Raw genomic sequence first — 24,751 nt, forward strand, 5'->3', positions numbered from 1 at the left:
ACGCATGACCGATCTTTGCGCATGACGACTCTTAGGGCGGGTGGGCGCCTGGTGGTCCGGAAGTGACAACATTGCGGGGCGGCTGGCGGACCGGAAGTGACAGCTTTGCGGGGAGCAGCGCGGCCACGCATGAGGCTGGCGAGGGGCGGAAATGACGGAACATAAGGGAGGGGCGGGGCGTCGGCTGGCCCGCTGGCATGCTGGAAGTGACGGTGGTGCGGGGCGGCCGGCGGGCCGGAAGTGACAACAGTGCGGGGCTTCGCCATCGCCCTCTCTGTGTGTGTGTGTGAGAGAGACTCTCTCCCTCTCGGACCGCCCTGGGACCCGGCCAGGGTAAGTGTGGGACCGGGGTTGGGGGCCCGGTCTTAGGCCCAGGGCTTCCTCCCACTCCCTTCCCCCTCCCCCTGGAAGGTGGGGGTGGGGCGGTAAGAGCTGCGTTCCCCTAGCGCCCCCTCCATCCCGGCCTTGGGGAGAGCACAGCAGGATCCCAGTAATGTGGATACAGGGCAGCAGGGGGAGTCCAGAACCAGGGGTCACACACAGTTTAAGAATAAGGGGTATAAGGCCATTTAAGACTGAGATGAGGAAAAACTTTTCCACCCAGAGAGTGGTGAATCTGTGGAATTCTCTGCCACAGAAGGTAGTTGAGGCCACAGTTCATTGGTTATATTTAAGAGGGAGTTAGATGTGGCCCTTGTGGATAAAGGGATCAGAGGGTATGGAGAGAAGGCAGGTACAGGATACAGAGTTGGATGATCAGCCATGATCATATTGAATGGTGGTGCAGGCTCGAAGGGCCGAATGGCCTACTCCTGCACCTATTTTCTATGTTTCTATGATATGGGGGGAAAAAGCAGGAACGGGGTACTGATTGTGGATGATCAGCCATGTTCATATAGAATGGTGGTGCTGGCTCGAAGGGCCGAATGGCGGTCATGGTGGCGCAGCGGTGGTGTTGCTGCCTTACAGCAAAATGCAGCGCCGGAGACCCGGGTTTGATCCCGTCTACGGGTGCTGTCTGTACAGAGTTCGCACACTCTCTCCGTGACCTGCGTGGGTTTTCTCCGAGATCTTCGGTTTCCTCCCGCACGCCATAAGACGTGTAGGTTTGTAGGTTTATTGGCTTGGTAAATATAAAAATTGTCCCGTATAAAACTGTTCAACTTCCAGGACAGTGAAGAAAGCTAATGGAATGTTGGCCTTCATAACAAGAGGATTTCAGTATAGGAGTAGAGAGGTTCTTCTGCAGATGTATAGGGCTCTGGTAAGACCACATCTGGAGTATTGCGTACAGTTTTGATCTCCTAATCCTTGTGATTGAGGCAGTGCAGCGTAGGTTCACGAGATTGATCCCTGCGATGGCTCGACTGTCATATGAGGAAAGATTGTATTCACTGGAGTTTAGAAGGATGAGGGGAGGGATCTTATAGAGACATATAAAATTATAAAAGGACTGGACTAGCTAGATACATGAAAAATTTTCCCAATGTTGGGCGAGTCCAGAACCAGGGGCCACTGTCTTAGAATAAAGGGGAGGCCATTTAAAACTGAGGTGAGAAAAAACTTTTTCACCCGGAGAGTTGTGAATTTGTGGAATTCCCTGCCACAGAGGGCAGTGGAGGCCAACTCACTGGATGGATTTAAGAGAGAGTTACATAGAGCTCTAGGGGCTAGTGGAGTCAAGGGATATGGGGAGAAGGCAGGCACGGGTTATTGATTGGGGACGGTCGCAATGAATGGCGGTGCTGGCTCAAAGGGCCGAATGGCCGCCTCCTGCACCTATTTTCTATATCTATGTCTATGACTCTTCGGAAGATACAAGGTACAGGGCCTACTCCTGCACCTATTGTCTACGTTTCTATGTCTCTGGATCTGGATGTAATAGCTCTAGGTAGAGCATCACTCAGCACTATGATGGTGCTGGACATCTATGCATCAGGGGTTATGGGAAGAAGGTATGCAAAGAGACGCCACATAAAGGATGCTGACAAAACTCACAAGGATCCCTTTTTAACACGGACAATTTTTAACACCTTCTATTTGTCGTCCCCCCCCCCTTCTTGGTTTTCTCGGTGGGTCCCATCCCTCCCCTCTCCCTCCCTCCATGCTGGACCTTCCTTAGTTCACCCCCTCAAAAGCAGATGGAGTAACGGCCTTACGGGGAGAAGGCAGGAGAATGGGGGATAGGAGGGAGAGATAGAACAGCCGTGATTGAATGGCAGAGTAGACTTGATGGGCCGAATGGCCTAATTCTGATCATATGAACTTTATGGAATAAGAATAAGGAATGGAGAAAATAACCAAATACTAGGACATATAATTATGAGGGGCGTAGAATCAGTGCAGGGTGGCGCAGTGGTAGAGTTGCTGCCTTATAAAGAAGGCACATCAGCGGCTCTACTTCCTGCGGAGATTCGGCATGTCAAAGAGGATTCTCCTAAACTTCTACAGGTGCACGGTAGAGGGCATTTTGACTGGTTGCGTCGTGGCCTGGTTCGGCAACTTGACTGTCCAGGAGCAAAAGTTGTGACCACTGCCCAGTCCATTACTGGCTTTGACCTCCCCACTGTCGAAGGGATCTATCGTAGTCGCTGCCTCAAAAAGGCAGCCAAAATCATCAAAGACCCACACCATCCTGGCCACACACTCATCTCACCAATGCCATCGGGAAGAAGGTACAGGAGCCTGAAAACCGTAACGTCCAGGTTCAGGAACAGCTTCTTCCCTACAGCCATCAGGACTTTATCCTACACTGAATTATATGCCTATTACATTGTGGATGCATTGATTGTAATCATGTATAATCTTGTGGTTAGCTGGATAGTATGCAATGAAAAATGCTTTTCACTACCAATGACTGTTCATCTCTTTTTATTTCAGACAACCACCTAGTTGCCAAAATGGCGACTGTCTCTGACTTGTATTCATCGACTGATGCTACTTGTCGAGTCTCAGTGGAGAATGTTTCCCAGGTAAGGTGACAGGTCAGATTGCATTGGATTGTCGGCATGTTGAAAGCTGAAAGTGCTGGTGGTTATAGAGTCATAGAGTGATACGGTGTGGAAACAGGCCCTTCGGCTCAACTTGCCCACACCGGCCAACCTGTCCCATTAAATCTTTTCCCCTTCACCTTAAACCTAAGTCCTGTGGTCCTCGCTGGTGCTTCTGCTATAACACGATAGTTTGATTCCAGAAGAGGTTTACGAGAATGATTCCAGGAATGAGTGAGACAGCGTATGATGAGCGTTTGACGGCACTGGGCCTGTACTTGCTGGAGTTTAGAAGGTTGAAGGGGGACCTCATTGAAACTTACAGAATAATGAAAGGCATACAGTGACTTGCAAAAGTATTCATACCCCTTGAACTTTTCCACATTTTGTCACGTTACAACCACAATCGTAAATGTATTTTATTGGGATTTTATGTGATAGACCAACACAAAGTGGTGAATAATTGTGAAGTGGAAGGAAAATGATACATGGTTTTCAATTTTTTTTACAAATAAAAAACTGAAAAGTGTGGCGTGCAAATGTATTCAGCCCCCTTTACTCTGATACCCCTAAATACAATCCAGTGCAACCAATTGCCTTCAGAAGTCACCGGATTAGTAAATAGAGTCCACTTGTGTGTAATCTAATCTCAGTATAAATACAGCTGTTCTGTGAAGGCCTCAGAGGTTTGTTAGAGAACATTAGTGAACAAACAGCATCATGAAGCCCAAGGAACACACCAGACAGGTCAGGGATAAAGTTGTGGAGAAGTTTAAAGCAGGGTTAGGTTATAAAAAAATATCCCAAGCTTTGAACATCTCACGGAGCACCGTTCAATCCATCATCCGAAAATGGAAACATAGAAACATAGAAAATAGGTGCAGGAGTAGGCCATTCGGCCCTTCGAGCCTGCACCGCCATTCGATATGATCATGGCTGAAAGAGTATGGCACAACTGCAAACCTACCAAGACATGGCCGTCCACCTAAACTGACAGGCCGGGCAAGGAGAGCATTGATCAGAGAAGCAGCCAAGAGGCCCATGGTAACTCTGGAGGAGCTGCAGAGATCCACAGCTCAGGTGGGAGAATCTGTCCACAGGACAACTATTAGTCGTGCACTCCACAAATCGGGCCTTTATGGAAGAGTGGCAAGAAGAAAGCCATTGTTGAAAAAAAGCCATAAGAAGTCCCGTTTGCAGTTTGCCACAAGCCATGTGGGGGACACAGCAAATATGTGGAGGAAGGTGCTCTAGTCAGATGAGACCAAAATTGAAGTTTTTGGCCTAAATGCAAAACGCTATGTGTGGCGGAAAACTAACACTGCACATCAACCTGAACACACCATCCCCACTGTGAAACATGGTGGTGGCAGCATCATGCTGTGGGGATGCTTTTCTTCAGCAGGGGCAGGGTAGCTGGTCAGAGTTGATGGGAAGATGGATGGAGCCAAATACAGGGCAATCTTGGAAGAAAACCTGTTAGAGTCTGCAAAATACTTGAGACTGGGGCGGAGGTTCACCTTCCAGCAGGACAACGACCCTAAATATACAGCCAGAGCTACAATGGAATGGTTTAGATCAAAGCATATTCATGTGTTAGAATGGCCCAGTCAAAGTCCAGACCTAAATCCAATTGAGAATCTCTGGCAAGACTTGAAAATTGCTGTTCACAGACGCTCTCCATCCAATCTGACTGAGCTTGAGCTATTTTGCAAAGACGAATGGGCAAAAATTACAGTCTCTAGATGTGCAAAGCTGGTAGAGACATACCCCAAAAGACTTGCAGCTGTAATTGCAGCGAAAGGTGGTTCTACAAAGTATTGACTCAGGGGGGCTGAATACTTTTGGACGCCAAACTTTTCAGTTTTTTATTTGTAAAAAAATTTGAAAACCATGTATCATTTTCCTTCCACTTCACAATTATGCACCACTTTGTGTTGGTCTATCACATAAAATCCCAATAAAATACATTTACGTTTGTGGTTGTAACGTGACAAAATGTGGAAAAGTTCAAGGGGTATGAAAACTTTTGCAAGCCACTGTAGATAAGGTGGATGTGGAAAGGATGTTTCCACTGGTGGGAGAGTCCAGGACCAGAGGTCACAGCCTCAGAAAGGAGGTGAGGTTAGTCAGAGCGTAGTTAATTTGTGAAATTCATTGCTACGCTAGAGGCAGGAAACATGGTCCCGATGTTGGGGGAGTCCAGAACCAGGGGCCACAGTTTAAGAAGAAGGATTAAGCCATTTAGAACGGAGACGAGGGAACACTTTTTCTCACTGGGAGTGGTGAGTCTGTGGAATTCTCTGCCTCAGAGGGCGGTGGAGTCCGGTTCTGTGGATGCTTTCAAGAGAGAGCTAGATAGGGCTCTTAAAAATAGCAGAGTCAGGGGATATGGGGAGAAGGCAGGAACGGGGCACTGATTGGGAATGATCAGGCATGATCACATTGAATGGCGGTGCTGGCTCGAAGGGCCGAATGGCCTACTCCTGCACCTATTGTCTATTGTCTGAAGAATTGTCTATCAGCCTGAAGAAGGGTTTCGGCCCAAAACGTTGCCTATTTCCTTCGCTCCATAGATGCTGCTGCACCCGCTGAGTTTCTCCAACACTTTTGTCCACCTTCGATTTTCCAGCATCTGCAGTTCCTTCTTAAACACCTATTGTCTATTGTTCTGTTTCAGACACGGGGAAAACCAATGTCTGCTCATTTTGGGACGTTTTGTTTTTCAGAAGTCGTCGAGTTCCAAGGTGTCGACATCTCCATCTGACAATTACTACCTGGCCCGCAGGCGAACACTACAGGTGGTGGTTAGTTCCCTGCTCACTGAAGCGGGCTTCGAAGCTGCTGAGAAGGCTGCCGTGGAAACGCTGACCGAAATGCTGCAGAGTTGTAAGAAATAGTTGGGTCCATTCAATAATGTTCACGTCTTGTCAATGCAGATCGGCACAGTGGCACAACACACCCCCCCCCCCCCACCCCACAACACCTGATAAAAATCATATTTACATTTATTAATATTGTACTTGGAATAAGTTGGTCCTTGGGGAGTCTTTCCTCTGGGGATAAACAAATTAATTTGCAGAAGAACTTTTCCAACATTTCCAAAACATTTAAATTGTGCCATTAGACGCGTCTAATGGCACAATTTAAATGTTTTGGAAATGTTGAAAAAGTCGAGTTCTTATCTGGGTAACTGCGTCATTTTACAAGCAGGCACAGTGACACAGCGGTGGAGATATCGCCACTTTCCCGGGTTGGAGCATGACCTCGGGTGCTGTCTGTGTGGAGTTTGCTTGTTCTCCCTGTGACCACGTGGGTGTTCTCTTGGTGTTCTGGTAGCGGCGTGCAGGTTTGAGGTTAATTGGTCCGAGTGTGTAAGTGAAGGTGCTTTCGTGTACTGCGGGTTAAAGAGTTTGGGGAATTTAACAGTGGCACTGCTGGCAGAGCTGCAGCCTCCGTGCTAGAGACACGGGTTCGATCCTGACCTCGCGTCTGTGTGTGTGTGTGGAGTTTGTACGTTCTCCCCTGTAACTGTGTGTGGGTTTCCTCTGGGTGCTCCGGTTTCCTCTCACATCCCAAAGACATGTCGTCTTGAAGGTTTTGCCATTTTGCCAGCCTCTGCAGTTCCTTCTTAAACGTTTCTTTAACGATATGTCGTGATACTTTCCAACAGAAACTTTTTTTTGTTTCCTGCCTAGATCTTTCTGAAATTGGTCGCAGTGCTAAAGTTTATTGTGAACATTCGGCAAGAACGCAGCCGACCTTGTCAGATGTGGTGGTCACTCTGGCAGAAATGGGTACGTGTCCTTTTGGGTTCATGCAAGTCAAGAAGTCGAGTCAAGAGAGTTTATTGTCATGTGTCCCTGATAGGACAATGAAATTCTTGCTTTGCTTCAGCACAACAGAACAGATCAGTGTGTCCATATACCATTATATAAATTATACACACATGAATAAATAAACTGATAAAGTGCAAATAACAGATACTAGGCTATTAATGTTCAGAGTTTTGTTCGAGCCAAGTTTAATATTCTGATGGCTGTGGGGAAGTAGCTATTCCTGAACCGGGTCGTTGCAGTCTTCAGGCTCCTGTACCTTCTACCTGAAGGTAGCGGGGAGATGAGTGTGTGGCCAGGATGGTGTGGGTCCTTGATGATACTGCCAGCCTTTTTTGAGGCAGCGACTGCGATAGATCCCCTCGATTGAGCTGATTTAGTGGCTGCCATCCCAGAGATTCAGAGACCTGACCAGAAGATGACTGCCCTCATTTTAAACAAAAGTAGTGTGCAATCAGCGAGCGAAGAATATCCTTTGTCGACAAAAAATGCTGGGAAAAACTCAGCGGGTGAGGCAGCATCTATGGAGCGAAGGAAAAAGGCGACGTTTCGGGTCGAGACCCTTCTTCAGACTGATGTGGGGGTGGGTGGGAAGAAGAAAGGAAGAGGCGGTTCGGAGAGAGGGGAACTTCTTCAGAGTAGGCATACTGTGAGGAGATTTTGCAGGGGAGTAGACATAATGTTTAAGAAGGAACTGCAGATGCGGGAAAATCGAAGGTAGACAAAATTGCCAGCATTTTTGTCTACCTTCGATTTTCCAGCATCTGCAGTTCCTTCTTAAAGAATATCTCTTTGTGGGTAAAGAAAAAGAGACAAAGTGCTGGAGCAACTCAGTGGTCAGGCAGTATCTCTGGAGAACATGGATAGGTGACGTAGGCAAAATGCTGGAGTAAGAGCTCAGCGGGTCATGCGGCATCTCTGGGAATAAAGGAATAGGTGAGGTTTCTTATCAGAACCCTTCTTCAGATTGAAGAAGGGTCCGGACCCGAAATGTCGCCTATTCCTTCTCTCCAGAGAAGCTGCCTGACCTGCTGAGCTACTCCAGTATGTTGTATCTATCATCGGTGTAAACCGGCATCTGTAGTTCCTTCCTAACGCACTAACAAATATAAAATTATTAAAAATCCTAATACTAGGTGAACATAATAGTGCAAAGCCAGAGTCTGTAGTACAGCCAGAGACAGTCCGTGGAAGATTATAGTTGCTGAAGTTTGTGTTGTGTAGTGATGTTTTTTAAGTCGGGGGCCATCTACAAGCAGATTGTACTTGGGTGGAGGGAGTGGGGGGGGTTGGGTGGAGACTGCTAGCAGAGAGGAGGTGTGTAAGAAGGAACTACAGATGCTGGTTTAAACCGATGTCAGACACAAAATGCTGGAGTAACTCGGCGGGGACAGGCAGCATCTCTGGAGAGAAGGAATCAGTGACGTTTGGGTTCATGCCTTCTTCACGTCTCGGCTGGATTACTGTAACGCACTTTATTTTGGAGTTAGCCAATCTTCCCTTGCACGTCTCCAGTTGGTCCAGAATGCTGCTGCTCGCCTTTTAACTGGAACACGTAAGAGGGAGCACATAATGCCTATTCTGGCCTCCCTCCACTGGCTGCCTGTGTACTTTCGAGTTCATTTTAAGTTTCTTTTATTTGTTTTTAAATCTTTAAATGGTCTCGCCCCGCCTTACCTCTCTGAGCTGCTTCATCCCTACGCTCCTGCTCGGTGCCTCAGGTCAGCTGATCAGCTGCTCCTGGAGGTCTAAGCGGAAGCTCAGAGGGGATAGAACCTTCTCTGTTGCTGCTCCGACATTATGGAACACTCTACCTTTGCACATTAGACAGGCCCCCTCACTGTCCATTTTCAAAACTAATCTTAAAACCCTTTTCTATTCCTTGGCTTTCGACCCTGCATGAGACTTTGCTCCTGTTTTAGTGTTTCTATTGTTTTTACTGTCTTTTAATGTTTTTATTGTTTTGTTTTATGTTTATGATTAGTCATGTACAGCACTTTGTTGCAACAGTGGTTGTTTTTAAAGTGCTCTATAAAGAAAGTTCAGTTCCGTCTCTCCAGAGATGCTGCCTTTCCCGCTGAGTTAAAGCCTGTCCCACGGTACGAGTTCATTCCAAGAGCTCTCCCGAGTTTTAAAAAAATCAAACTCGTGGTAAGCACGGAGAATAAACGTAGCGGGTACGTCGGAGCTCGGGGACGGCACTTTGCGTTAACGGCAGGTACTCGGGGAGACTCGCTAACGGCAGGTAAGCACGGGAAGACTCGTGAAGAGTTTTCAACATGTTGTAAAATGTCCGCGAGAGCCCCGAGTACCGACGAGCGGCCATTACCGTAAGCCTCCGAATTCGAATCAGGGCAAACTCGGGAGAACTCTTGGAATGAACTTGTACTGTGGGACAGGGCTTTTACTCCGGCATTTTGTGACTTGGCTTAGAACAGAGCTTGGCTTAGAACAAAGCTTGCCAGGTAATCGGTAAACCAGACAAGGGGTATTTCTTTGTAATTATATGATTGTGGATGATCAGCCATGATCACATTGAATGGCCAAATGGCCTACTCCTGCACCTATTGTCTATTGTCTATCTTGACACAGACGTTACATAGAAACATAGAAAATATGCGCAGGAGGAGGCCATTCGGCCCTTCGAGCCAGCACCGTTGTGGGCTGTAGGACCTGTTTCTATGCTGAACTATTCTATGTTGTAATGTCGGTGGAGTCAAACACAGGGAAATATTTTGCTGATCATTGTGCTGCTTGTCTCTAGGTTTCAACGTGGATAATATTCAAGCTTACGCCAAGCGTTCACAGAGGATGGTGATCACTGCTCGTAAGTAATGAATATTGACTTCTCCAATTTCAGGTAGTCCCTGCTTTCTCCTTCTTTCCCCTCCCCTTCCCAGCTCCCCCACCGTCCACTGTCTCATCCTCTTCTTGGTTCTTGGCTTCTTGGTCCTCCAAAATATTCCAAATGGAATTTAAACTTCTTCCCGCCCCCCCGCCCACCCCCCACAGCAGTTCGAGAATGGTCTCGACCCGAAACGACACCTATTCCTTCGTTCCATAGATGCTGCCTCACCCGAAACGTCACCTATTTCCTTCACTCCATAGATGCTGCCTCACCAGCTGAGGCAGCATCTATGGAGCGAAGAAATAGGCGTCATTTCGGGTCGAGGCCTTTCTTCTGTAGACAATGCTGGAGAAACTCAGCGAGTGAGGCAGCATCTATGGAGAGAAGGAATAGGTGACGTTTCGGGTCGAGACCCTTCGTTCCATAGATGCTGCCTCGCCCGAAACGTCACCTATTCCTTCGCTCCATAGATGCTGCCTCACCCGCTGAGTTTCTCCAGCATTTTTTGTCTACCTTCGATTTTTCCAGCATCTGCAGTTCCTTCTTAAACAAAACTGCTCGTAAGAACATCCGCACGCACGTTTTGATTTGAGAATGAAGGGACAGAAGTTTAGGGGTAAAATGAGGGGGAACTTCTTTACTCAGAGAGTGGTAGCTGTGTGGAATAAGATTCCAGTGGTGGAGGCAGGTTCGATTTTATCATTTAAAAATAAATTGGATAGGTATATGGACGGGAAAGGAATGGAGGGTTATGGTCTGAGTGCAGGTAGATGGGACTAGGTGAGAGTAAGTGTTCGGCACGGACTAGAAGGGCCGAGATGGCCTGTTTCCGTGATGTATTTGTTATATGGTTAATTATAGAAGGCTGCTAGCATTTTACAGTAGGATGTTATAGTTATCAAGTTAAGATGCCAGGAGGGAGGGGAAATGCTGCCTGGAAGTAATGAGGTGAGATATCCTGTCTGCATCCTGGCGTTACTTGGTGTGGGAAGCTCTCTCTTGACGGAGAACGAGGACGGATATTTTAATTTTCTTATGCTTTTTTGTCCAAGCATGAAATTGATTAAAGGTGATTAAGGTTGCAGACAGCGGCTGCTTTAGAATACAGGAGACAACATCTGTGTATGATAGCATTTAGATCAAGTGGACTGGAATACAAAAACAGGGATGTAATGCTGAGGCTCTATAAGGCGCTGGTCAGGCCGCATTTGGAGTACTGTGAGCAAATTTGGGCCCCATATCTGAGGAAGGATGTGCTGGCTCTGGAGAGGGTCCAGAGGAGGTTTACAAGAATGATCCCAGGAATGAGTGGGTTTGACAGCACTGGACCTGTACTCGCTGGAGTTTAGAAGGTTGGGGGGGGAGGCCTCATTGAAACTTACAGAATAGTGAAAGGAATAGATAGAGTGGATGTGGAGAGGATGTTTCCACTGGTGGGAGAGTCAAGGACCAGAGGTCACAGCCTCAGAATTAAAGGAGGTGAGGAGGAACTTCTTTAGTCAGAGGGTAGTTAATCTGTGGAACTCATTGCCACAGAGGGCTGTGGAGGCCAAGTCAGTGGATATTTTAAGGTGGAGATAGACAAATTCTTGATTAGAACGGGTGTCAAAGGTTATGGGGTGAAGGGAGGAAAATGGGATTCAGAGGCAGAGATCAGCCAGGATTGAATGGCGGAATGGACCCGATGGGCCGAATGGCCTGATTCCACTCCTATAACAAGTGAACTCTCTGCTCCTTTCCAGAGGAACATTCAGATGTTGTGTTGCAGAGATGATCTGCAGAAGATTCAACAGTGAGACTGGGTGAACGAGTGAAGTGTGTGTGATCAGTCAAACCAAGACTTCAGTATGTTGCACATTGTTGGCTTGCTGCTACCATACTTACCTGGAGTACTCCAGGTAACCACACCTGGAGTATTGTGTGCAGTTTTGGTCCCCTAATTTGAGGAAGGACATTCTTGCTATTGAGGGAGTGCAGAGTAGGTTTACACGGTTAATTCCCGGAATGGCGGGACTGTCATATGCTGAGAGAATGGAGCGGCTGGGCTTGTATACTCTGGAGTTTAGAAGGATGAGAGGGCAACTTATTGAAACGTATAAGATTATTAAGGGTTTGGACACGCTAGATGCAGGAAACATGTTCCCGATGTTGGGGGAGTCCAGAACCAGGGGCCACAGTTTAAGAATAAGGCATAAGCCATTTAGAACGGAGACGAGGAAACACTTTTTCCCCACAGAGAGTTGTGAGTGTGGAATTCTCTGCCTCAGAGGGCGGTGGAGGCCGGTTCTCTGGATACTTTCAAGAGGGAGCTAGATAGGGCTCTTAACGATAGCGGAGTCAGGGGATATGGGGAGAAGGCAGGAACGGGGTACTGATTGGGGATGATCAGCCATGATCACAATGAATGGTGGTGCTGGCTCGAAGGGTCAAATGGCCTACTCCTGCACCTATTGTCTATTGTCTATTGAGAAATCAGATAATGGCCTTTTGTGGTGAACTTGTATAACGTTTTAGGATTTCAGTTTGTTCCAATACTATTTATAACTAATGATGTACCTTTTAAAATTCGGAGGATGTATATCAACGTGTACTTAGCGAATTACCACGGAAACAACTTTGGTGATGACAAGATAATTTTGCTGTTAACAGGGATAAATAGGAGCTAGGAAACTCAGTTTGTGTAGGAAGGAACTGCAGATAGTCTTAGTTTAGTTTTAGAGATACAGCGCGGAAGCAGGCCCTTCGGCCCACCGGATCTGCGCCGACCAGCGATCCCCGCACACTAATACGATCCTACACCCACTAGGGATTTTTTAAAATTGCATTTGCCAAGCCAATTAACCTACAAACCTGTACGTCTTTGAAGTGTGGGAGGAAACCAAAGGTCTCGGAGAAAACCTACGCAGGTCACGGGGAGAAGGTACGAACTCTGTACAGACAGCACCCGTAGTCGGTATCGAACCCAGGTCTCCAGAGCTGCATTCGCTGTAAGGCAGCAACTGTACCGCTGCGCTACCTTGACCGACCACTGTGACTTCTTCTTGCGTATGGCATGCACAGCCTAAAGTTGTAGGACAACTTGTTCTCATTGATCTTATTTGATTGTGCACGCCGGGTTTATTGCATTAGTTGAAACAGGGTAGACCACGTGAAGGTTGCAATCTCCCACCCCGCCACTGACCAGATGCTGGTTTAAACTGCAGTTTCGGGTCGAGACTCTTCTTCCATCACCCATTCCTCCTATCCAGAGATGCTCCCTGTCCCGCTGAGTTTTGTGTCAACATTTTGTGTCTATCTTCAGCAGAAAACTCGGTTGTTCTTTAGTGTTAGTGCTAAGTGACCCTTGTCGTGCCGTGTCTCCATTTACATCTCGTCCAATTGACAATGGACCCGACTGCAGGAAAAAGACACAAAGCGCTGGAGGCAACATCTCTGGAGGACATGGATAGGCCATGTTTTGGGTCAGGATGCTTTTGGCGTGTTGCGGGAACTCACAAGGGTGGAAGATTGCAACCTACACGTGGTGTTTCCGCCCTGTTTCGACTAATGCAATCAACTCGACGTGCACAAACAGAAGATCAAATAGAACAAGGTGTCCTACAACTTTAGGCTGTGCACGTCACACGAAAGAAGAAGAAGAAGAAGAAGAAGAAGAAGAAGAAGCGGGAACTCACTGAATGCCATCAGGACTTTCTCCTCTTCCTGCGCAGTTCAAACAGTCATGGAATTCATTTACTGTGAGTTTTCTGGGACAAGTTCATTTTGAGGAGCATATGGCTTGGTTGAATCATGCTTGATGGTGGCTCTAAAGCCAACTGGAGCTCAAGTGAAAGGCAGAAACCCTCTTGCCAAACGCGGAGATGCGAGAGACTGCAGATGCTGGAATCTTGAGCAAAGAAACAAAGTTCTGGTGAAACTTGTAGTGGAAACCCGTCTGAAGAAGGATCTCGACCCGAAACATCCTTCTCTCCAGAGATGCTGCCTGACCCACTGAGTTACTCCAGCATTTTGGGTCTATCGTCTGCACCTCCTTGACCCAAGCAGTCGTTCCAGGTGCGACAGAGGTTCACCTGCATCTCCTCCAACCTCATCTATTGCATCCGCTGCTCTAGATGTCAGCTGATCTACATCGGTGAGACCAAGCGCAGGCTCGGCGATCGTTTCGCCGAACACTTCCGCTCGGTCTGCATTAACTAGCAATGTTACAAAATTTTGAGATTTTAAAAATCAAGTCTGTAATTTATCCCATCAGATAAAGCATAAAAATAAGTTTAATTTGACACCTAATTCACTTTCATATCTCAAGTATTTAAAAAGTTATGGCCATTTTCATACTGGGAAATGAGCATCTTGTTCCCTATTGATTTTCTATGGACATAACAAAAAAGCTGTGATCGTGAACAGTCAAAAGCCCATAACTTTCTTAAAAATTAAGAGAACTGAATGAAATTTTCAGTTATCATAGATTGAAGCATTCTGAAACAAATATAAAATAATCTTACTTGGATGACCTGAAATTAAAGCATATAATTAGTTAGTTACCTAATTGTAGCTAATTTCAGACTTCAATTACTAGATCTAAACATCTATCCATTTCTTAATAAATGATTAACATTTTTAAATAGCCTAAATGTCCAAATAATATTCACAAATAATTCACAATAAAACATGATTTTTAAATCTCATTTACATTAATTTATAGGCCAAATGGAAGGAATTTAGTGTTTAATTGCTGTAAATAAATGCCCATTTAAATCAGCTTTCTAGTGGGATCCTGTGGAACGCGCTGGTTTAGAACGTTCACATTGCGGTAGATTTGTGCCTCAAATGCCGAGAAAAATACTGCGCGATATAATGGGCCCAAATTGAGCTACTCGCAATATTAAACTTTGTATAAAGGGATCTTTAGAAGCCCTTTTTAATGTAAAAATATACAACCTAACTTCTGCTATCTGCTTTATGAGACCCAGCGGTTGCTGGTGGTCGCGGGTTTAGAGATTGATTTTTAAACTACTATAACTATTATTCAAGGCCTTTAAACCTAATAATAGCTTTTGCGACGGGGTCTTCCAGCGATTTTTCGTTAATAATTAACTAGGCTGAACATTTTCGATTGGAACAGCTTAGAGAAAATTGCGTTTTAAACCCGCCCCCTCTAAACGGCGCCAAAATCGCGCACACCCTCAGCAGCAGATCTTCAACGACGCTTCAGGTAGGCTTTGCAACATACCTACATTAACCAACCTGATCTCCCGGTGGCTCGGCACTTCAACTCCCCCTCCAATTCCGAATCCGACCTTTCTGTCCTGGGCCTCCTCCATGGTCAGAGAGTCCCACCGGAAACTGGAGGAGCAGCACCCCATATTCCGCTTGGGCAGTCTGCACCATGGTGGTATGAACATTGACTTCCCCAATTTCCGGAAGCCCTTGCTGTCTCCTCCCCTTCTCAGCTCTCCCTCGGCCCTCTGGCTCCTCCTCTTCCTTTCTCCTTTCTTCTTCCCGCCCCCCCCCGCCCACCCTACATCAGTCTGAAGAAAGGTCTCAACCCGAAACGTTGCCTATTTCCTTCGCTCCATAGATGCTGCCGCACCCGCTGAGTTTCTCCAGCATTGTTGTCTACCTCTGGAGAAACTCAGCAGGTCAGATTGCATCTGTGGAGGGAATGTTCAAAAGTGGGTTGGGATCCTTTAGAATTTAGAGAAGGGTCTCGACCCAAAACATCACCTGTTCCTTTTCTCCAGAGATGCTGCCTGACCCGCTGAGTTACTCCAGCTTTTTGCGTCTTTCTTTGCGCTAAATCATTTCTTTTTTTCATTCTCCAAGCTCCTGTTACAAATACTCCAGCGACTCCCAGGGCACTGTCTACAGGACAGAAACGAATCCATCCTTCCTACATCCCAGGGCACTTTCCAGAATTCCCAGATCCTCACACCTACATTAAGACACCGGTAAGTATAACACCTTTTTCTCTTCATATCGTCTTAATTTTCTCTTCAGATTTCAGGCGTGTAAATTCAAATTCCTGGGCGTGCACATCTCTGAAGATCTTTCCTGGTCCGAGAACACTAACGCAATTATCAAAAAAGCTCATCAGCGCCTCTACTTCCTGACAAGATTACGGAGAGTCGGTTTGTCAAGGAAGACTCTCTCTAACTTCTACAGGTGCACAGTAGAGAGCATGCTGACCGGTTGCATCGTGGCTTGGTTCGGCAATTTGAGCGCCCTGGAGAGGAAAAGACTACAAAAAGTAGTAAACACTGCCCAGTCCATCATCGGCTCTGACCTTCCTTCCATCGAGGGGATTTATCGCAGTCGCTGCCTCAAAAAGGCTGGCAGTATCATCAAAGACCCACACCATCCTGGCCACACACTCATCTCCCTGCTACCTTCAGGTAGAAGGTACAGGAGCCTGAAGACTGCAACAACCAGGTTCAGGAATAGCTACTTCCCCACAGCCATCAGGCTATTAAACCTGGCTCGGACAAAACTCTGATTATTAATAACCACTTTCTGCTATTTGCACTTTATCAGTTCATTTATTCATGTGTGTATATATTTATATCATGGTATATGGACACATTTATCTGTTTTGTAATAAATGCCTACTATTTTCTGTGTGCTTAAGCAAAGCAAGAATTTAATTGTCCTATACAGGGACACATGACAATAAACTCACTTGAACTTGAACTTAAATAAAGTTCAAACTTGGCCGAAGAGCCTGTTTGCATGTTGTATGAAAAGCATATTGTTCCATTAGTTGTCTAAATCTGCCAGCGAACTCTTAAAGATAGAAACATAGAAAAATAGGTGCAGGGGTAGGCCCCTCGAGCCAGCGCCGCCATTCAATATGATCATGGCTGATCATCTAAAATCAGTTCCCTGTTCTTGCTTTTACCCCCATATCCCTTGATTCCTTTAGCCTGAAGAGCTAAATCTAACTCTCTCTTGAAAACATCCAGTGAATTGGCCTCCGCTGCCTTCTGTGGCAGAGAATTCCAGAGAAGGTGGATGTCCTGCCAGCGGTGCAAGCTGGCTTTGGCCTACAGCTCGGCATGGTTCAGTTTAGTTTATTGTCGCGTGTACCGAGGTGAAGTGAAACGCATTGTTGTTTGTGCACAACCTGGTAAAACCATACAGGAGATCGCACCTGGGCCGTACACACAGAGCTGCCACGTTTTTGGCGCCAACACAGTTGCATGGAGTTCATCGAACAGGCTTGTCTTCTGCTTGCAGGCCTCCTGCTGCACATGCCCCCCGCCCGCCCGCCAAGTCCCCAGGTTCCACAGCGTTTCCATTGCTGTATCTCGTTTACATAAAGAGTTCAGCTTAGTTTAGTTTATTGTCACGTGTACCGAGGTACAGTAAAAAGCCTTTGTTGCGTGCTATCCAGTCGGCGGAAAGACTGTAAACGATTACAATCGAGCCAGTTACAGTGTGCGGATACACTATAAGGGGATATCATAGTTAAAGTAAAAGCTTTGCTGTAGGAGTATAGATTTAAGTGTGGAGCGATTGTAATATGTGAGTGTAGATCTGCTTCTGTGGCTAGCACACAAATGGTCGCCTGGGTTGGGCGCCATCTTGGGAAGCGTAGTGTACTTTCCCGCCTCTCGTATGAACATTCAAGTGTGTGCTTTCCCTCCTGGTAGACGATCAGAGAGCCCATGTCCGACTACCAGGTGTTGCGGGAGAAAGCTGCCTCCCAGAGACGAGATGTGGAGCGAGCACTCACCAGATTCATGGCCAAAACAGGAGAGACCGAGAGCCTGTTCAAAGATGACGTCTCAACCTTCCCTTGTAAGCCTGCCACATTTGTTTCTATCTATATATATAATAACTAAAATGTGCAGTAGCAAGTTTCGTTCCATTTGACAAAGTATTTCCTTTTGTAAACTTTAAAAATAGAGCTAAAAAGTGTTATTTTTTTATGCATGCCTGTAAATGCCCGAAATACAGCAAAAACGGTACACGATAGCGCAACAATCTTCGGGGCGCCTTACTCACCATTCGTCTGGGGTGTGCAGTAGCAATTTTTGTTCAATTTGACAAAGTAATTCCCAAGTTATTCCCTTAATAAACTTTTATTTACTTTATTTAGTTTGTAGTGGGTTTTTAGTTGTGTATGTGTGGGGGGCGGGGGGGTTGGGTGGGGGAAACTTTTAAATCTCTTCCCTGCACGGGGACCCGACCTTTTCCCTGTCGGGTCTCCGGTGTCGTTGGGGCCTAGCACCGTGGAGCGGCCTCCAACCGGAACGACCTGGGGGCTCAAGTCACGGAGCCGGCGGAGCTGCGGACCTACCATCGTGGAGCTGGCCGGCTTCGGAGCGTGGAGAGCTGTGGTGGCGCGCTGCTGCGACCCGACTCCGGTGGATGGTGACACCGGTAGCTCGCAGGTCCCTGGTGGGAGACCGCTTCACGGAGCACCAGCAACGGCAACTTCTCCCGCCCAAGTTGCGGGGTTGAAAGTGACCTAGAGCGGGGCTTGCATCGCCCGGCGCGGCTTAAACAGCCGCGGGACTTGCTAGCGCCTGCCGGGGGCTCCAACATCAAGACCCGGAGCAGGGCCTTACATCGCCCGGCGCGGCTTTAAATGGCCGCGGGACTTACTAGCGCCTGCCGGGGGCTCCAACATCAAGACCCGGAGCAGGGCCTTACATCGCCCGGCGTTGCTTTAATGGCCGCTGGACTTATTTACCATCGCCCGCCGGGGGCTTTGACTTTGACATCGGGAGAAGAATGGAGAGCGGGGATTGGTGACTCTATATATAAATTAGAATCCTGAACTTGTTGGTTGCTGTCAACAGTTCTAAAGTTTATTGTAAATGGAAGTAAGATGTTATTGCAATTCCAAAAGTAGTTCCAGATTTAGAAAGCTTTGGCTTTGATGTTATGACTCTGTGCAATATGTTACTGTTTTTATTCACAGGTTTTTCGAATGCCTATTTAAAAAGTGTTGTTTTTCTAATTTGTAGACAATATCTGCTCCAAATTATTGATTTAGAAGCATTTTCAATAGTGCAATTATCATTCTATAAAGGTGCTTACAGTTAGCTTGAGCTGCTATCTGCTTTCTTTCAAATAATTTTTTTAATTTTTTAATTATTATTTTTTTTTTCCCCAGTGATTGCTGCACAGACAACCACTATTCCTTATCTAAACGCCTTGCTCCCATCGGAACTTGAACTCCAACAGATGGAGGAGACGGATTCGTCTGAACAGGATGATCCGACTGACACTGAGAATGTTCCTCTAAATATGAATGCCGTATGTTTCCCAGTTCGTTCCTTTGCAATATTCCGCCTTCTAAATCTTGTCGACTAACAAGCCCGGCAAAAGTCCCAGATTGGCCCGAGTCTGAGGAAGGGTCCGACCCGAAACCTCACCTGTCCGTGTTCTCCAGAGATGCCGCCTGACCCACTGAGTTGCTCCGTTGTGTTTAAAAAAGAACTGCAGATGCTGGAAAAATCGAAGGTAGACAAAAATGCTGGAGAAACTCAGCATGTGAGGCAGCATCTATGGAACGAAGGAGAAGTTTCTCGACCCGAAACGTCACCTATTTCCTTCGTTCCATAGATGCTGCCTCACCCGCTGAGTTTCTCCAGCAATTTTGTCTATCTTAGGTTTAAGACATTGCCTGTTGGAAACTATTTTATTTTATTTTTTTGTTATTTTTTTTTTTTCTTGATATTTTTTATTTTTTTATTTTTTTATTTATTAGAAGTGAGTTCAATGCATTGGTACAAAAATTATGTTAACATATTACATTCTCTGTACAACTTCCTTTGGAAACTATTTTAAACTTGTTTATTTGACTAGATCTTTGAATGTCTTCCTTAATATCTCCATTTGAAATTCATTCATGCTTGAAGTACATCTTATCATATTAAAGATGATATACAGATGTAGCATTTACCCCCATCTGATTTTAAACAACATTATCTTCTAAATGGGAACAGATTATATACGGGTGATGTAAAGAGGGAGCCAGTGTTCTTGTGCATGAATCACAAAAAAAAACAAGCAGCAAATGGTTAACATGGCAAAAGGCACATTGGCGATTAAAGAGGCTGAATATGGAAGGAAATAAGGCTGTTTTGTTCCATTTGTAGAGGGCAGTGCTTCCTTTTGTAAACAACATGGTGTTTGTACACAGAGTCAGGAGTTGTTGGGTCGGCTTGATTATTGGAAGTATTTTTAGAAGATGGAGATACACTTTATTTATCGGAAAAGGTGTTCCGACTCAAAGTCCCCTATTCTTTTTCTCCAGAGATGCTGCCTGTCCCGCTGAGTTACTCCAGCATTTTGTGTCTATCTTCGGTGTAAACCAGTATCTGTAGTTCCTTCCTTCACATTAAACTCGTCTCTCTGGTCTTGTATAGGTAGATAGCAGTCTTTAAACTGTTGCACGTATAAAATTATATCTTACTGGGAATTTTGTGTCTATCTTCGGTATAAACCGGCATCTGCAGTTCCTTCCTATACATTTTTTTAAATGTTGCAAGGGGTAGACTGACCTGCTGCCTCACCCGCTGAGTTTCTGCAGCATTTTTGTTGTCTACCTTGTGTTTTAAGTGCCCTGTTTTCTTTCCTAGGATGAATTATCTGCTGAGAAGGAAAACTCCATATTGCAGCAGAATTCGGGTTTATCCATCAATAAGATCATCGAAGAGCCCATGATCGATAACCCGTACCTTAGACCAGTTAAAAAGCCCAAGGTCCGGAGGAAGAAGTGAGGAGCGAGGAAACCCGAAGATCACTTGGTGGAACACTGTGCGTTGAAAGGATGCGGAAAGTTTAAGCTATCCTCCAACGCATTATGAACTGTGGACTGCAAGCCCAATGAAATGGTGGCCCTGAAATATATTCTCAACAAGGCTGTTCAAATTCAGTTCAGCTGTGTCGAATCTGAATAGCCAATATATCAAACCAGAATTTTCTGCACCACCTTTCTGGTGAAATAAAACGTTCTCTTGTTGTCCATTTAAAAAAAAAAACTGCTTGAAATATGTTGCAGAACTGATGGATGTGTTTGATCTTTGTATGGGGATCATTTGCAACACGTAAGCCCACTTGGTTTACCAATGTGGTTTAATAATTACATTGCCTGTCCAATGCCAACTATATTTTTCCTGCTGTTCATCACAGGTTATTGTACCTCCAAATAAATTAAAGTTTTTTTTTAGAACCGCTTTGTGTGCTGTTGACATGTTTTTAAGAGTATACTCCTCACTCAGCCATTTCAGGTCCCTATAAAGGGCGGTATGTCTGAACATTGACTATTTTCCTCCCTCCACAGATGCAGCCCTCTTCTTCTTATCGAGTCCACACACAAGAATAGAAGTTGTTCGGCCAGAGCTGAACGCACTCTCGGCATCTGTATACAATGGTGTCCGTCTTGCGCTTCTTGTGCGTGGTGGTGGGAAGATTGGTGGAAACAGGGTCGCGACGTGAACGCTCTTTCCTTGACCCCAGATGCTGCCTGACCTGCTGAATGTTTCCAGCGTTTTCTATTATTTTAGATTTCCAACATCTGCACTTGTTTGACTTTCATTTGAGGGACGTGGCGACCAGTGGGGAATGGTGCAAAGCCCACAAATGAAGGACTTGTTAGTGACATTGTAGACTCATGCAGGCAACTAGGCAACCCGAGTTAGAAGAAAACACAAAGTTCTGGAGAAACACAGCGGATCAGGCAGCTTCTCTGGAGTGAATGGATAGGCGACGTCCATTTTTTTTTGGATCGGATGTTGGTCTGAAAAAGAGTCAGGACCCAAAACGTGCTTTGTCCATTCTGCCACAGATGCTCCCTGTCCTGCTGGGTCGTTCCAACACTTTGTGCTTTATTTAATAACTGCAGTTCATTATGGCCCTTGTGGCTAAAGGGATCAGGGGGTATGGAGAGAAGGCAGGTACAGGATACTGAGTTGGATGATCAGCCATGATCATATTGAATGGCGGTGCAGGCTCGAAGGGCCGAATGGCCTACTCCTGCGCCTATTTTCTATGTTATGTCTCCAAGCTTGGCCTGAAGATATAGAAACTTCAAATGTAGTTCAGAGATGCTGCCTGACCCGCTGAGTTATTCCACCACTATGTATCTACCCATGTTCTCCAGAGATGCTGCCTGACCTGCTGAGTTACTCCAGCACTCTGTATCTACCCATGTTCTCCAGAGCTGCTGCCTGATCCGCTGAGTTACTCCAGCACTATGTATCTACCCATGTTCTCCAGAGATGCTGCCTGACCCGCTGAGTTACTCCAGCAATCTGTACCCCTCTGTGTTCTGCAGACCTGACCCGCTGAGTTACTCCAGCAATCTGTCTATCTGCATGTTCTCCAGAGATGCTGCCTGACCTGCTGAGTTACTCCAGCAATCTGTACCCCTCTGTGTTCTGCAGACCTGACCTGCTGAGTTACTCCAGCAATCTGTACCCCTCTGTGTTCTGCAGACCTGACCTGCTGGGTTACTCCAGCAATCTGTACCCCTCTGTGTTCTGCAGAGATGCTGCCTGACCTGCTGAGTTACTCCAGCACTCTGTATCTACCCATGTTCTCCAGAGCTGCTGCCTGACCTGCTGAGTTACTCCAGCAATCTGTACCCCTCTGTGTTCTGCAGACCTGACCTGCTGAGTTACTCCAGCAATCTGTGTCTATATGCATGTTCTAAAAGATGTCCCTGTCAGTCATGGGCAGTGGGGGCGGGACCGGATGTGTGTGTGTGTGGGGAGGGGGGGGGGGGGAAGAAGCCGGAAGTGGAGTGGGCGGGAGCTTCCGAGGAGGGTTCAACATGGCGGCGAGACGGCGGGCGCCCGTCACCGACTGACGGCTTTCCCCGCCTCCCCCACCGCCGCCTCTAGCGGCTAGGCCCGGCCCGGCCCGGCCCGTGTGTGAGCAGCAGCGATGGACACCGGGCGTTAGTGTGAGTGAGTGAGTGAGTGAGGAGGGAGAGACGAGGAGCGCGAGAGCGCGGGACGCTAGCGCTTGCAAAATGGCGGCGGGGGGCCAGCGCTTGCAAAACCCGTCCCCATCCCCCCGGCCCCCTCCCCCAGCGGCTCCCGCAGCGTGCACCAACCCACCCGCACTCACAATCCCGCTCACACCGCTGCATTCCCCTCCGTGCAAAGCGTCGCGGGTGCAGAAACGCTGGGGATGAGGACAGAAAATGCGTGGAAAGGCCACGCGGGGTTATTCCGAGGGCTAGCAGGGGCACGACGGGCCGAACGGTCCTTCCATGGATGGCAGGTACACAAAAATGCTGGAGAAATGGATGGCACTGGGTTACAGTGAAATATTCAATTTAGGGTGCAGGAAAGAACTGCAGATGCTGGTTTTAATCGAAGGCAGGCACAAAATGCTGGAGTAACTCAGCGGGTGCGGCAGTATCTATGGACCGAAGGAAATCGGCAACGTTTCGGGCCGAGACCCTTCTTCAGACATGGATGACACTGGTTTACAGTGAAATATTCAATTTAGGGTGTAGGAAAGTCAAGTCAAGTCAAGTGAGTTTATTGTCATGTGTCCCTGATAGGACAATGAAATGATAGGACAGAACTGCAGATGCTGGTTTAAATCGAAGGTAGACACAAAATGCTGGAGTAACTCAGCGGGACAGGCAGCATCTCTGGAGAGAAGATTCGGGTCGAGACCCTTCTTCAGATTTAATTTAGGGTATTGTGTTCATTGCTCCTTCATGAGCACAAGTGATAGTACAATTAGTCCATCAAGTCTACTCCACCGTTCAATCATGGCTGATCTATCTCTCCCTCTCAACCACATTCTCCAGCCTTCTCCCCATAACCCGTGACACCTGTACTAATCGTGAATCTATCTTATCTCTGCCTTTAAAACACCCATTGACTCCGCAGCCTTGCAGGCAATGATTTCCACAGATTCACCAACTACCCCGGTCTCTGGTGCTGTGAGGCACCAACTCTACTGCTGTGCTACCGAGAGTCATAGGGTCTCTAATGAGCTAGATGGTAGGTCAGGACCGCTCTCTAGCTGGTGAGAGGACAGAGCAGTTGCCTGATAAAAGCTGGGGCGAAACTGTCCCTGAATCTGAGGTGTGCTGTTTCACACTTCTGTACCTCTTGTTTGATGGGCGAGGGAAGAAGAGGGAGTGGCCAGGGTGCGACTGGCCCTTGATTATGCTGCTGGCCTTGCCGAGGCTGATGAGTTATAAATGGAGTCAATGGAGGGGAGGTTGGTTTGTGTAATGGTCTGGGCTGCATCCACAATTCTCTGCAATCTTGCAGTCTTGGACGGAGCTGTTCCCAAACCAAGCTGTGATGCATCCCAATAAAATGCTTTCCGCGGCACATCTGTAGAAGACGGTGAAAGTTGTTGGGGACATGCCGAACATCCTAAAGAGCCTGTCCTACCTGCCGATTTTTTTGGCGACTGCCGGCGTCATATCAGATTTCAAAATCCAGCGGCGACAAAAAGATGTTGCGACACTTGAAAAAACAGAGCGTGTCAAACGTCTTCATGGCGCATCACGCCGCAAATTTTTCGGTAACCTGTTATGTCAATCAATGATGCTGGCATTCGCCGAAAAAAACACCAAACACCAAAACACCCTTAAGCCTTCGAAGGAAGTAGTGGCTTTGGTGTGATTTCTTGGCCGCTGCTTCGATATGGGTGGTGCTAGAGAAGTTGTTGGTGATATTTACTCCTAGGAATTTGAAGTTTTCAACCATCTCTACTTCTGGTCTGGGCTCTTCATACAGGTATCTGTCAGTAGTCTGTTCCCCATGATGGATGCAGGGTGATTATTAAAGGGGACAGTGGTTCAGAGATCATCCAGATCAATTTGAGGTGGGCAGTTCGTGGTAAAGTTGATGAAAGTCAACTTTTTTGACGGTCGTCGATGTAGCGGAGAAGGAATTGGGGAATAATGACGGTGTTCATTTGGAACATGGGCTTTGTGTTTTGCTCAAGACTCCAGCGTCTGCAGTTCCTCATGTCACCAAGTAATAATGGCCTGTGATACGATTTGTTTTAATAGTGTGAGTTGAACAAAATTGGACAGTGCACTAGCCTCTGGATGCAAAAATTAGTTATACATTTGCAGAAGA

At 46.7% G+C, this 24,751-nt stretch overlaps 2 protein-coding genes across 7 annotated transcripts in view; both read left to right on the plus strand.

Moving 5' to 3' along the window:
- Window positions 1-241: 241 nt before the first annotated feature.
- taf8 (TATA-box binding protein associated factor 8) lies at window positions 242-20,863 on the plus strand. Its single transcript, XM_033042929.1, has 9 exons — window positions 242-333; window positions 2,881-2,972; window positions 5,720-5,879; window positions 6,689-6,787; window positions 9,591-9,653; window positions 15,498-15,622; window positions 17,324-17,471; window positions 18,796-18,938; window positions 20,267-20,863. The coding sequence occupies exons 2-9, from the start codon at window positions 2,901-2,903 to the stop codon at window positions 20,405-20,407; spliced, it is 951 nt and encodes a 316-aa protein (XP_032898820.1). The 5' UTR covers window positions 242-333; window positions 2,881-2,900; the 3' UTR covers window positions 20,408-20,863.
- A 1,561-nt stretch (window positions 20,864-22,424) lies between these two features.
- mdm4 (MDM4 regulator of p53) overlaps window positions 22,425-24,751 on the plus strand; it is a 47,865-nt gene continuing 45,538 nt past the window's right edge. For 4 of the 6 annotated variants that reach the window (XR_004415624.1, XR_004415625.1, XM_033042934.1 and 1 more), the window contains exon 1: window positions 22,432-22,593. The gene's annotated coding sequence lies outside the window, so the exon portion shown is untranslated. Of the gene's footprint in view, window positions 22,598-24,751 lie in introns of all 6 variants that reach the window. The other 2 variants (XM_033042933.1, XM_033042932.1) reach the window with 2 other exon arrangements.

This window comes from Amblyraja radiata, chromosome 24, assembly GCF_010909765.2.
Source record: "Amblyraja radiata isolate CabotCenter1 chromosome 24, sAmbRad1.1.pri, whole genome shotgun sequence".
Classification (NCBI taxonomy): domain Eukaryota; kingdom Metazoa; phylum Chordata; class Chondrichthyes; order Rajiformes; family Rajidae; genus Amblyraja; species Amblyraja radiata.